Below are 14,904 nucleotides of genomic sequence, written 5' to 3' on the forward strand. Positions count from 1 at the left end.
ATCGAAATCTTCATGGTGGTGGAGTCTTGGTGGCAGTAAATTCGGAAATTGATTCGAGATTGATTCCTTTGAGTTTGTCGATATACCCTGTTGAAGTTGTCGCAGTGCACATACCCAAGCAATCTATTTTTATTCTAGACTTGGTCATCGTATGCGTATATATGCCACCCGGGAACTCATCTAGATCTGTTGAAGGCCTGAATCAGCTTTTTGAGTTTGTTTTTTCACATTTTCCGTTATCACAGATATTAGTCATGGGTGATTTTAATTTTCCCGATATTGATTGGGAGTCTTATTCGACAAAAATAAGCTCAAACAACAAAGGTTGTCATCAAATTTTTTTGAACTGCTTGGCGGAGTATAATCTTAGACAAATGGTCAATAGACCGACACATTTTAAAGGAAATATTTTAGACTTGGTCTTAACATCGGACTCAGAATTTATTGAAAAAGTTGAGGTTGTGGAACCTGGTCTGAGTGATCATTTTTTAGTAGAAGTTGAGCTCAACATATCAAAAACTGACAAGGTAGCTAGCAAAGATTTTTATTTTGTATATGAAAAAGCAGATACCATGGCAATCAGGAAATTTTTACTTCAAGCTTTGGAAGACATCAAGGACGCGATAAAAACAGGACACAATATTGACCAATTGTGGAATATTTTTGAGAAAGCCGTTAAATCTGCTGTCAGTGATTTTGTTCCTAAAAAGACAATAAAACAACGAAATAACAGGGAACCAGTATGGTTCAACTCTCAGGCACGTAAGGCTGTGTGCAAACAACGAAAACTATACAATAAGTTTAAAAAAACACACTCTCCTGACTTGATGGCCGAATACAAAATTATGAGACGCGAAAATAAAAAGATGTTTCGCAAAATTGAGCAGGATTATTATAATCGAGTTTTGTACGAACCACTCCGGGCTGGCATAAGCAAACCTTTTTTCTCTTTTATGAGGCGCACTCAGGGTCGCAAGAACAGCCCCTCCGCCCTACTAGCTAATATGCAATCAGAGTCGGAGATGGTTAATAATTTTAACATGTTTTTTCAAAGTGTTTTCACAAAGGCAGATGAATTTTTTCCTGAATACGATTTACCGGATACCAGCACCAGTCCAATAATAGTCACTTGTGAGGGCGTGGAGAAAATGATCGTAGGTCTTGTAAAGGGCAAAGCCCCTGGGCCCGACGGCTTAAGAAAAGAGGACTTCATGGTTGACGTCAGCACAGTGTCAGCAATGCTCACACTGGTTTACCAATACTCTTTGAATACCGGAAGTTTACCTTCTGCATGGAAATTAGCCAATGTCACACCAGTTTATAAAAAAGGCGATAAGACTCTCGCCGGAAATTATCGCCCTGTCTCACTAACATCAATAGCGTGCAAGATGCTTGAACACATCATTTTGAGCTATATCAATAAGAGCCTAAATCTTTCCTCGCATCAGCACGGCTTTAGGCATGGACTGTCGTGTACCACTCAACTGGTCACTGTTGTCCATGATCTTATGGATGCAAATAATGAAAATCAGCAAATACACGCTGCAGTTCTTGACTTTTCGAAGGCCTTTGATAAGGTATCACATTCTCTGCTTATAGTTAAACTTTTAGGTGCTGGGGTCCATCATTCGATTGTTTATTGGATTCAAAATTTTTTAAGCAACCGATTTCAAAAAGTTATTATAAACGGTCATGCATCAGCACCCTTAAAAGTCCACTCTGGAGTGCCGCAGGGCTCCGTTTTGGGGCCCACACTCTTTTTAATATATATTGACAATGTCGGATCAGTTTTAAAACACTCCACCATCAGACTGTTTGCTGATGACGCTCTTCTGTACAGTCGAATTGATAATCACCATGATTGCATAAATTTTCAGTCTGACCTCACTGCCTTGGAAAATTGGGCCTCTGAGTCCAAAATGATTTTTAATGTAACAAAGTGTCAAATTGTAAATTTTAATTTCACGTCAGACTCTGGCGTCCCAGCTAAGTACAACCTTTATAATACCAATCTGGAAGTTGTGGATAGCTTTAAATATTTGGGCGTGATTATTACAAATACATTGAGCTGGGACCACCATATAACATCGATTTGTACCAAAGCATTACAAACCTTGGGAATGATAAAACGGGTTCTTTTTAATGCTCCTAATAAAGTAAAGAAAATCGCATATTTGACTTTATGTAGACCCGCCTTGGAGTACGCTTGTGAGGTCTGGGACCCTTTTTTAGTCAAACACATATCTCAAATTGAATTTATACAAAGAAGAGCCGTGAGATTTATATGTAATTTGAAAGGAGTTGCTAGTGTAACGGAAGCTCGAGAGAATATCCAGTTGGAAGTTTTAGAGATCAGAAGAAAACGAGCAAGACTCAACCTTTTAATAAACATTTTATCTAATAGCACACACTCAGCGCTAATTGAAAGTTTTAATTTTTTAATGTCCCAACCACACCAGTATGACACCAGATCATCTCGGTCTAACGCTCCAAAGGCAATCGCCTGCAACACAAACACATATTTTAACAGCTTCATTCCACGAACTTCTCGGGATATTAGATTGGGAGATCATTAGAACAGGAAAGTTTTATTAATTGATGTTTTAAATTCACTTGTTCAAATAGATAAATTTTTATTCTTATACAATCTATGCAAACGGTCTCCACTTCCTCCTTTTGAGGTCTCGAGACTCTTTTTAATCAGAATCAGAATCAAGAATGTTCTCTTTTAGACAGATGCTCAACATGAACTTGTTTTTAAACGCGATCGAAGCTGATTCTCCTATGTGCACCTACGCGTTTTTCGGCGTCGTGGGAAGACTTTCAAAAATTGACAAGCCGTCAACGAACCAAAAGTTAGACTTGGTCAAACTCATTCATATAAATTAGAAAATTCGACACAAACGTCAATTTGTGGACGTTTATTCTCTTCGATGTTATGCCCATTTCACGCATGTCAATACCTATTTCTATCGAGCTGTTATATTGCTACAGTTGTTATTATTCACATGCGCGTCACTACAATCGTTTTTTTTATAATTTCACAGATGCGACAAGTATGTGGGATACTTACATATCAGCTCATAGTATTTCCAAAGTATTATTTTTTTATTAGTACATGTGTATTGTTATTTCATTTATCAAATTATTTTATTTATGACGTATCCAGCATATAGGTATAGCTAAGTCAAGTACTCGATACGAAGATGATCGTTTTTACTCCATTTGTGAAGCTTTGTTTGTACATCAAGTTAAAGGTACCTGTCAGCGTTTACTCATAATTATTTCATGTCAGTGCTTTAGTATTCTGCTTGGTGTTATTAGCAAACAAGTAGCATCTTTCGCTAGCGTTTGCGTTATATTCCTGTAGTAGTGGCTCATCTTAGTTACTGTTCGACGATAATCTATTTGGGTTAGTAGGGCCGTGTGAGCAGTCTTCTATCATTGTAATAGTGTTGGCATCTGCAATTTTCCTTGCCGTCAGTCAATAAAGGATTAAGGTTTTGCTGTTAAGATGAGAATTATCTGTGAGAACTTGGTATCATCAATTGTGTCATCTTGCGTCATCATAGATCTATTAGCTTTAAAAGTAGTTAGATTGTTGTAACTTGTTAGTAGAGTAGGAAATATTCACGAACATTAAAAATGGGTTGTCTCAACTAAAACAGAAAATACAAGTGTGAATAAGTTTATGATGTACTGCCTTCAGTAATATAAGCTAGGCCTACTGCCTACTCTCATTCTAACTCTTGTAAACGACTTTAATAAAAGTGGTAAGTGGTGTTTACCAACATATATTGTTGTGTTTAGCTTTGCTTCTATGTAGTAGGCACAGCTGTGTCCTCATAATCTTTATATTTAAAATAAATCAGTTACACTGATTTAATTAAAATTACCTATTCGCATTAAGCAATACATAATCGAGTTAAAAACTTGTCTGATGCAGCAATTCAAATCCCAAATCACTCAATTATGGTTAAAAGATACTTGGCAAATAATTGGCTACAGAAAATTTTAAGAAGCAAAGCAGATGCTCAACAATATATGGTAGGCTACCACAAGTTTACTCTTTTCGTTGCATCGAGTTGATAGAACAGTATGTTATATATTGTATTGCGTCCAATTAATAGTCACAATTAAATAACCATTCAAGTATTTGCTTATTGCATTTTATTCTTAGCTGTGTTTGGGTATATTTCATGTATTCTGATGTGAAAACAGTAAGTGAACATACAATATTTAAAATAAGCAAAATTATTGCTATTGGCAGGGAGAAAACATTTCAAGGTTTTATTTTCTCACCTATCTGTTGCCATCAGACACAAATATTAAATGAAATTAATCCAAATAGAGAACTCTGATTTGAACACCAAATCTGCTTTTACTAAAGGCGTCTGCTATTGGAGCAGAAGTTGCGGGTATAGATAAGACCCCGAGAAAATGCCTAGAGAACATGTTTTTCAATTTCATTTTGCCTGGGTGGAGGAATTTCTCATATATAATGCGGTTCTACTATTCTAAGTATAGTATCGTCCATAATCATTGTAATATTGTAATGCTAATAATTCACAAGTAATTATTATATGACGATTATATGTACAGCTATATATCGGTTTTCGATCACGGTCCATTCGAGCATGCTCAAAAAGTGATTTGTTTGAAATCCAAAACTCTTTCATTATAACTAATGTAATGTTAATAATAATAACAATAATGTTCTGTGGCTAGAAAATGACATCAAACGACTAGATTACAATGTGTAAATTTTCTACTAGTGCTGTTTGTCATTTCTCGATTAATTTTCCTCAGCAATGCGTCTGCGGCTTGAAATACCCTAGGACACTTATATTTCGCTAGTATTTAGTTTCGTGAGTAGCATACAGAGTAAAATTTCACTGCAACTTAATTTTGCAGCTCTGATGAGTGCAGAAATATAGTGATGTGAAAGTAAATGCAGTGGAACAAACATAATTAGATTCCTCAATTTCAGTTCACCGCAGGCCTGTATTCATTGGTTGCAAGTTGGGGCGGCTCATGTTAGGCGACTAGTTATGAACACCTGGAGGTGTTGAGGGGGCGCTGTAAGCCCCCAACAGGTTTTTCTTATGTAGGGCCTCAGCCGAGCCTCTCGTGTGAAGTTTTAAAAATTTTTATCGGAAAGTATCAACATTTTTCTATTTTTGAGATAGATTTGTTTTGTTTTAGGTGATGTGACTGACGAGGCGTTTTTAAATTAAAATAGGCAAAACTTGACCGCAGTTAAAACGCTCAGAAAAAGACATCTTTTTTTGAGCGTTTTAATAAAGATCAATTTTGCCGATTTTATTTTAAGTTTATACGGAGGTTTCCACGCTTTCGATATGACATGGCCAAGCGGATGTTTGGTAAAACTTGATATCTTGCAAACCTTTATAAAGGTCGTTAACAAGAATATTTTGCCGCTGATGATGATAATAATGACGCCTAAGAACTACTAAAAGTTGATGTTTGTCTCTATAACTTCGAATAAAGTGATATTCTACAGCGATAAAAACCGTCTCCATAGCCGTTGGGCAAATAACTTTTCGAATAAATGATGTTGAGTTATCTGAAGCAATTTATCATTGCGTGGGAACGGATCAAACAAATACGTTCGAGTTAACCTTGTGTTTGAGATGAAATGTTACATTTTATCCGAGTGCGAGTTATCCGAGTTTGACTGTACTTAGCTGCGGAAAGTTCCTAAAAAGTTGGGACGGCTCAGCCGGCCAGCCGCCCCAGGGAATACGGGCCTGGTTCACCGATAAAAAAAATTTCAATTTGAGACTCATTTGTAATTGTGAACCGCAGGTAGAATGGTGTGGCCGAGGCCGATAATGCAATTTGATCGCTTGCTGCCATTTGTTTCTTGGACTATCAATGAACCAAGCTATATAATTTCGCGTTTTCGCTCGTTCGTTATGATGGTTTAGTTTCACACATGAAATTTGAGAGGATGACTCCGCGAAAACGCGAAAGTTAGGTGAGGCTAACACATAAGTGTCATAGGGTATCATTGACAAGCATTAAGCTGGGCATTTTAATACCAGAATAATATCTGAACTGGCTTTAACGATTATTTTAGAGGTGCTAAGCTACTTTGGATAACATGATCTTCTGTTTTATAGCCAAGCAAATATTCGGCAAAAGATTTCACGAAAAAAATGTTTGTTAATAATTAGTTGTTTTTATCTAGTACTTATCTCAAATCACTTTATTTTTTCAAATCAAATCCCAAGTCACTTTTGCATTTATTTGTCCACATCAAATGAATTTTGATCTAAATCACTACAAAGCGGATTTGGTTCCAATATTTCAATATTTGAATCACCAACAATCTGCATAGATCTACATCTCTGGTATTAGCCATTCCTATTTTATTGTCCAACTATTATGCTGCTAATTTTATATTGATGTATCATTTTGTACAAGTTTGATAGTTAATTTATTATATTGTGAGGTGAATTCTCATTATTATTATACCTACATTGTGGTTATTTCAGTTCGCCATGATAATGAGACTTAAAAATGCTTTATTCATTGTGACGTAGAAGAGAAATTTCCTATCTTTAGCACAAATATGGCCTGATGACAAAAAATTTTTGTTGTTGATTATTTCTTTATTTATTCTCTTACATGTAGTTCAGTTATTTGCGTTTAAATTCTTTTTATGTAATTTTGTATAGTGCATAGTTTATTATAAATGCAAAACTTTTATTATAATATTTTGCTCTAATGTGACACCTTATGGTGTATATCTATCTCTAATGTGACGCATTATGCAGTATATCTATTTCTAATGTGACATATTATGCAGTATATCTATCTCTAATGTGACACATTATGCAGTATATCTATCTAGTGTGACACCTTATGCAGTATATCTATCTCTAATGTGACACATTATGCAGTATATCTATCTCTAATGTGACACCTTATGCAGTATATCTTATCTCTAATGTGACACATTATGCAGTATATCTATCTAATGTGACATATTATGCAGTATATCTATCTCTAATGTGACACATTATGCAGTATATCTATCTCTAATGTGACATATTATGCAGTATATCTATCTCTAATGTGACACATTATGCAGTATATCTATCTAATGTGACACCTTATGCAGTATATCTATCTCTAATGTGACACATTATGCATTATATCTATCTCTAATGTGACACATTATGCAGTATATCTATCTCTAATGTGACACCTTATGTAGTATATATGTCTCTAATGTGACACCTCATGCAGTATATCTTATCTCTAATGTGACACCTTATGCAGTATATCTATCTCTAATGTGACACATTATGCAGTATATCTTATCTCTAATGTGACACCTCATGCAGTATATCTTATCTCTAATGTGACACATTATGCAGTATATCTATCTAATGTGACACCTTATGCAGTATAGCTATAGCATAGCTTTTGCCGGATTTGTCTTTGTAAATCATAAAAATTATAAAAAATGTAATATAATGACTACTGATGTGGTCAGTATTTTATTGGATACTGCCAGAAAGTATCCAATGACCCCCTATGCTGATTAGCATTGGATTAGTTCGATTTTACAAGGTGGTTTGTCCCAACCCAAAGCAACTAACCGATCTTCTCATAATTGCTTGATATGCTTAGGATGACTAGTAGCTTACATATTCGCATTTGTTTTGTCTGTATTGAAAGTATTATCTATAGAGTTCATATTCTATTCTCTTTGTATTCGTAATATTTTGTTGTTTTTACCCATAGTTGTTGAGAAGATGGACCATACAATATGCTGTGGATGGCTAACTAAGTCTCCTGGCAGCCGCTATGTCAGCATACTAGGGGGCAAAGTTCAATTGCCTGTCAAGGCTGTGAGTATGAATGTCAATTGTCATTTTACTTTTTATAAATCGTTGTGTGCAAATCCTTAAATAGACAAAGCAGATATCCTTCATTTTTGAGGTTAGGTGGGAAAAAGTAAAAATCCGTGAAATTGAAACTAAATTTTTTTTGTATAAACCACAATTTTTGCACCAGAGCACGTCAACTACTTTCTAAACTTATTGTATTTATTGCGTGAATTTCATACATATAGTAAATAAATAAATTGTTGTTTTCTCGATTAGCTCAGTCTTATAATTTTAAGCCAGAGAATGCACTTAGGCATTAGTAAGGACTTGATCTGGTCTAAATATTTATTCTCGGGAATTACTGAGTCTGTTGTGAGAAGGAAGTAAATATGAAAGAGAGGGGATAACTTTCGGTTGTCATAATTTATAATTATTGAACGGCTTAGGCAACGAAACTGTTAGTTTGTTGATGTATTTATACAAACTAGCTGAATGCTTGGCGTTGCACGGGTTAATATTAGCCCTTTGGCTGGGGAAACGATAAAAACGGCAAAAATGTCGTTTATCGGTTGCATGGGTAAACGACATTTATGTCGCTTTTGGTAGACGTTTATAAAGCTGTCGCCTAGTAACGTTAAACAAAGGATATGATCGCTAGTAAGTTTTAAATATCATCAACAAGATATTAGTCGATGAATTACAATATGAAACGATTATCTGAGAGGCGTTGCTTTGTGCTAAAAGCTAAAGAAATCGCGCCTCCTTGGAAAAGAATAAAAGTTGGAAAAACCAGTCAACATTTGCTCGACATTCAAAATGGCAAAATAAAAATTTATTTGATCCTGCGATCGTTAGGGATTTTTTGTCTGATCAGAATAAAAATAATTCAGATGATAGAAGTGATGTAAACTTTTTGCTATTTTACTATACTTGGAATATACAGAGAAAAACGATCGTTATGGTAGCTCACACGGCTACGTTACAGCGTTGTGCTCTACCGAAAGGAATGCTTCCAGGCATTTCATACAGGGACAATTGTACATGGTTTTAGTTTTTTTTGTAGTAGTAGATATGTAAATGAATGTTTGTGTACAAAATATTTTGTTCATAGAAATAAATTTAAGATTGAGCTATGCACGTTCATAAAATATCGATTTCTTTGAATTTTCAAAAATAAATTACACGACTTTCAGGTTTTTTTGCAGGGCTTTAACCCAGCCAAAGGGTTAAAAGCAGCTTATAAACAGTGCTAGGTAATGCAGTTGCCATTGGCTAAATTGAGTAAGCTGAGTAAACTTACTAAAGAGAGCTGTGAGAGCAAGCTTTAGTGACATTGCCCGTAACACAGTCGCTATGCATATTTCAAGTCAGTTGATGAGTATCTGCTGAGTGAATCTATTGTATCCCGTGGAGCTTTGTGGGTTGTCACTTTGTGAACAGATTTCACTCTCTATAACTGGACATATTGTGCACAAAAAGACAAAATTATAAACACTGAGGTTTGTTCAAGTATATACAAATGAAGGCCATTCCATGTTCAATGGCATCATAAAAATATGTCCAAAGAGTACGCCTAAGAATTGAATTTGAGAAGTTGCTATAGAACGATTTATAAGCCGTGAGGGTTGTTTAGTCACACTCGAGTGCACTATTCTATTGTTTATTGTTTCTCCTTAAATTTATAGTCACATCCCAGATTTCTTATCGGCTCCTTATCGGATTTCTTATATTCTTTGCCCATGTTAATCTTTTTTGGCCAGTCCTTATCTCTATATCTCACTCAATTGGTCACAATGATAGGGTCCTTGTAAATACGCATCCATCGCATCATTATTAATAAACAAATTAATCCCCTCACTGTTGATTGCTAGAAATGGAGAAAAAGATATTTCCGGTTGTACAAAAGAGATGGCGAGCACATATCACACAAGTTAAGCTACTATCAGGATGAGAGTTTAAACAAGAAGATAGGTTCTATTAAACTTGAAGACTGTGTAAAGATTCAGTCATCTCTGGACTCATCCTGTTACCAGCACCTCTTCGCCCTGCAAACCTGTGACACTCGGGTGTGTTTTTATTTGCATATATTTTTTTTGGTTGCATTTTTATGTCTGTTCTGCATGTAGTCATGTAGTCATGTTTTCAATTTATATATCTTTTTCCTTATAGGATCCTTCCTTGTAGATTCATGTTCATGTCTTGCTCTCCTTGTGCAGTCGAACGGACTTACGATCGCATCCACATGCAACTTTTCTGACATGTAATGTAAAGTGTTAAAAAAAAATTCTGACGCATAATGTCAAAAACTTCCTTAAACATTGCAGTGTTTTAGTAAAAATAATGGACAAAAATAAACTAGAAAAACTGAAGAGACGTAAATATTCATTAAAGTTCTTTAAAGAGTAATGTTCAGTTGCATGTTTCTATCATTCACTCTACCGCGATTCTGCACTTAGCTAGTCATTAATTTATTAATTAGCTTTTACGTATTATGTAGTCTTTCACGTGTAAATTTTTATATAGTTTCATGTGTTTTAATGCTATATATAATTGAGGTATATGTTGTTGTGTTTTGGGCTCTAGAATGAATTAAATAAAATACCATACATTCCTGTTAGAATGTTTGTTTAAATCTACTATGGTTGGACATACAGCACAAACACCAGAACTGATTGATTTTGTATGCCAAGGTTTTGACTCTATAGTTCTACAGTGGTGTGAAAAATAAACGGGCTCCCCAAAAGAATATCCTCTTTGTTGACTGTGCAGCACTCAATACGCTTAATCCGTCTTTTAAAGAATAGAGAAAGCATAATATTATTATGCTTTATTATTTATCTTGAGGTGTTGACTGATGTTCTAAAAAAAGAATCAAGATTGACCAACCAGAAGCTGAGATATAGCCAGCCAAACACAGGTCTACCGAAAAACATAAGTGTTTTGGTAATCATCAATATATGACATGAAATCGACTTGTGTGCCATTGGTCAATTAAGCCAACTAATGCGCTCTCTTATAACAATCACGGCGTTTTAATTGGTTTATTCCCTGGAAGTATAGAACAATCAAATTGGGCCTAACAATCATTGCTCTGAGAATTCCGAACGAGTCCCTCTGACGTGTAGATTAATTTTAGAATAAAATAATTACACGCATCTATTATTTCGCAACATTCTGCTATCACTTTCTACAAATTATATTAGTTACATCATTTATTCTATACGCAGTTATATTATTATTTTGTATAATATGCATTATGGTTATTATATTAATCATAAAAAATAATCATAGATAAGATAATAGATCAATAGAAAAATCAAATCAGAAGTTATCGTTTTCTTTTCTTACAGCAAGAGCAGCACGGTCAAGTTATTCTTTTTTAAGATTATGACTGTAGTGAACTTACAGTCTGTTAATAGTGACGATAATCATGAAAATCAACTGAATGCTGCAGTAGATACACGGTAGAAAAATGATGAATGAACAAAAATTCACATTCCCATTTCTTATTCAAAACGAACTGCAATCGCGGATGTCGCATATAAACTATACACGCGCCGTTCGTTGAACAGAGGATCTTCGGAGCATATCCGTGGAGATCGAGTTAAAATTTGAAGCTCAATAGTCAAAATCTGCTCTTCTGTTTTGAAAAATCATGGCAAGGGGTTGTGGGCAAATGCCTTTACCACACAATTTTTGCTTGATTTTTCTGAGAAACCAGAGCTAGTCTGTAAATTATTTACTATCGCGAGAAGCGTTTCACTTCTCGTAGCCAAAACAATCATTGTACGTAACGGCGGTAAGGGTGCGCAACTCCGGCACATGAACATTAAGTCGATTTCATACGTCACAGTTTTCAGGATTTTCGAAGGGTTTTCCTCTGATTCTTCATTAGGTAGACCTGTGTTTGGCTGGCTATATCTCAGCTTCTAGTGGGTCAATCTCCTTGATTCTTTTTTTAGAACATCAGTCAACACCTCAAGATAACTAATAAAGCATAATAATATTATGCTTTCTCTATTCTTTAAGTATTTTTCTTGAGCTGTTCCTATACAAATTATACATCAAAAGAAAGCTTATAAGGCGTAGACTTTGATGAAACTACTTATAGTTTTGAACAGAAATATTGAGTAACTCTCTTATAGTGATTCAAACTTAACATTTATTTCTGACACTTTTACTCATTTTCACTTCAAATAAATCCATATTCTATTCGCAAATAACTTTGAGCAGTTGAGTTATTCAAATCAAAGATTTTATGCAAAATAATCCTCAAGTCTTTCTGTTGTAGTGTATAGAAGAAAAACTCTTTTTAAGTTGTTATTATGCTATAAAAGTAGATGTGTAACATCAGTAAATTCATTCTATTTCATGCTGCCATTATTGCGGGGGGAGACCCGTTTATTTTCACACCACTGTATATTTGGTGTACGTTTACTTCTCTCTATTTGTCTATATCTTTCTATTCTAAGTTTATCTCTTATACAGATATATATATGTCAAGATTGTGTTTATTGTTCTCTATTGCTTGTCATGATAGAACTTAGTCTATTATTTGCACACCTTGTCTATTTACTATGATAGAATATATTCTTTGCTTACCTCTACCGTTAGTGATGATAGAATAAAGTCTATTGTCTGCATACCAGGGTTCTCCCCAGCTGGGATAAATAGTATAGTAAACTTAGTAATTAAGTTACCTAATTAGTGGTTATGATTTGTAATGAAATGCAAAATTACTATGTACAGCACTGTATTAAGTTCTTACCCTTGAGACAGATGCAGTGGCTAAGGGCTGCGTGAGAGATACTTGACTACAGTGCCTTCGGCACAGTAGACTTTTGTGACGCTACATAACATAACATAAACTTTGAATTTAACCTGAATTTAGCTTACTAAACGAACTTTTGAAGCAAAGCTTCAATCTTTTACTAAACCTAACCTGAATTTTATCTTAATCTTTTATTAGCGTTCTGTTTCCGGTTTGGCACTTTTTCCGTTGCTTTCACTAAAACTTTTAGCCGACCTTATTAGAACATTTTTCAAACTAATTTGAAAATAAAGACCGAGCGCCTATTTGAATTTTATAGAGACATTGTTGATGCTGTATGGTGAGGAAAATGTCGTAGCAAGGCGCTGGAACAATTTCGTATTCCACTCCCCACCATTCTTTGCCTGCGTCATATAGTTGAGGCAGTCAAAAAATTCCCCTTTCACACATGTTAAGCTCCAAAAATAGCTTTTTAGTAAAAGTATAGACAGTTTAGTGTTAATTCAAGCTGTAAATGTTTTTTATAATACAAATTGGTAAACTATTCAAAGCATTTTAAAAAGGTCTATGTAGTTCTGAAACTTTTGGGATTCGTCTTGAAGTCACGGAAGGACAACCCAAAATTTTCTCCTCAGCCTGGAACCTTCTTTCTTTAAATCACAATTCATGGGAAAAACTCTGCAGCATACTTCTTATGTTTGTCAGGGAGAACATAGCCTATCATCTGCATAGTTCTGTTTTTCATGATAGAACAGAGTATATTATCTGCATACCTCTACTCTTTGTTATAATAGAACAGAGTCAATCGTTTGTCATGGCAGTACCATAGTTTATTAACTAAACGCCACTGCTATTGTTGCGATAGAACCAAGTTTATGGTCTGCATACCTCTACTGTTTGTCATGATAGAACAGAGTCTATTATCTGCATAACTCTACTGTCTGTCATGATAGAATAGAGTCTTTCATTTGTATACCTCTACTGTTTATTATGATAGAACAGACTCTATTATCTTCATACCTCTACTTTTTGTAATGATAGAACAGAGTCTATTACCTTGCTGCTGACTGTGAGGATGATATGAACACCTGGGTGGAGCATATCTGTGAGCTATGTAAACTCAAAGTGGATGGCACTGACCCCCATCGGTCAGGTATGACTTAGCATGTGTGAACATGCGTCTAGAGGAGTATCCCAACTATATATAAATTATTAACTTTATTGTGCAAATTTTAAATTGCATGCCTCATATTTCCATGCACATTGTCAAGCTGGCCACAGACTGCTCGGAATCTGCCAGGGTGAAGAGTCTACTAGTTGTGGTCCTTGAACTGTACCCATCAGAAGTCAGCGTCGACTCGACGGGCTTTTGCGACGATGACGATTTTATAGGTTTTGTATCATGACGTAAAGTGCTACGAGTATGCTGTAGATGTATTCTATTAATTGTTCTGTTCTGTATCTATAGGCTAAGCATGACCAGGTATTTTAGAAATAGAGCGGCCCTTTCCTATCTGTTTCATTGCCCAACCCCCTACAACTGACAAGGGTAATCTCAGAGCCCCCTTGTTTTGAATAAAACAAAAAAGGTTCAAAGCATAATAAAAAATCAGACAGACCTGAATATATGAAAACAATAAGTTATTAAAAACTTATTTTAATGAGTCCAACATTTGCACACAGCAACATATAAACAACAACTTTATGATCGTTGATTTTTTCTTGCCTCGGCTATTATCTGATCTAAAAGTGCTTCCTTGTGGATGAATGAGTAAATACAAAACGTTATTCGTTATTTTGCCTCGCTGAGACGTGATCACGTGTAGTAATGGAACAAATATTAACTATAATTTTTTGTGATGACAAATACACTTTCTTCGTCTCTATGATTGATTCTCGCACTTCCTGTTCTCTGAATCTTTGAACTAAACAAATGATCTTGGTGCAAGCTTGCGCTGCATATCAGCAATGATATATGACTGCGTGTCAGAGGAGACTTGTCAGTTTGTTTTTCTAACAGCGAGTCGAGTCGAATGCAAGTTATACAGATTTTAATTGTTTCAGCTAGCAATGAATGATTAACTGTAGATAAATATTTGTAACAAGTTCACTCAGTTGTTAGTCAAATATACCTCAGAAGACAAGTGACAAATATCTATAATGCAGTCACGTACCTCGATTCATATATTTTACAACATTTACAACATATATTTTGTTGTTGAAACATCGTATATTACAATAGTTCTAGATTTTAGCTTACCTGATCAC

At 35.1% G+C, this 14,904-nt stretch overlaps 1 protein-coding gene across 2 annotated transcripts in view; it reads left to right on the forward strand.

Annotated features, from left to right (window-relative positions):
• The first annotated feature begins 2,976 nt into the window (after positions 1-2,976).
• Positions 2,977-14,904, forward strand: part of LOC137406677 (GRB2-associated-binding protein 1-like) — a 44,470-nt gene continuing 32,542 nt past the window's right edge. For both annotated transcript variants that reach the window (XM_068093289.1, XM_068093290.1), the window contains exons 1-4: positions 2,977-3,056; positions 7,780-7,886; positions 9,737-9,931; positions 13,678-13,789. In XM_068093289.1, the coding sequence (XP_067949390.1) occupies positions 7,791-7,886; positions 9,737-9,931; positions 13,678-13,789 (403 nt within the window). In that variant the 5' untranslated portion in view covers positions 2,977-3,056; positions 7,780-7,790. The remainder of the gene's footprint in view (positions 3,057-7,779; positions 7,887-9,736; positions 9,932-13,677; positions 13,790-14,904) is intronic.

The sequence above is a fragment of the Watersipora subatra genome, chromosome 10 (genome assembly GCF_963576615.1).
Source record: "Watersipora subatra chromosome 10, tzWatSuba1.1, whole genome shotgun sequence".
Lineage (NCBI taxonomy): Eukaryota > Metazoa > Bryozoa > Gymnolaemata > Cheilostomatida > Watersiporidae > Watersipora > Watersipora subatra.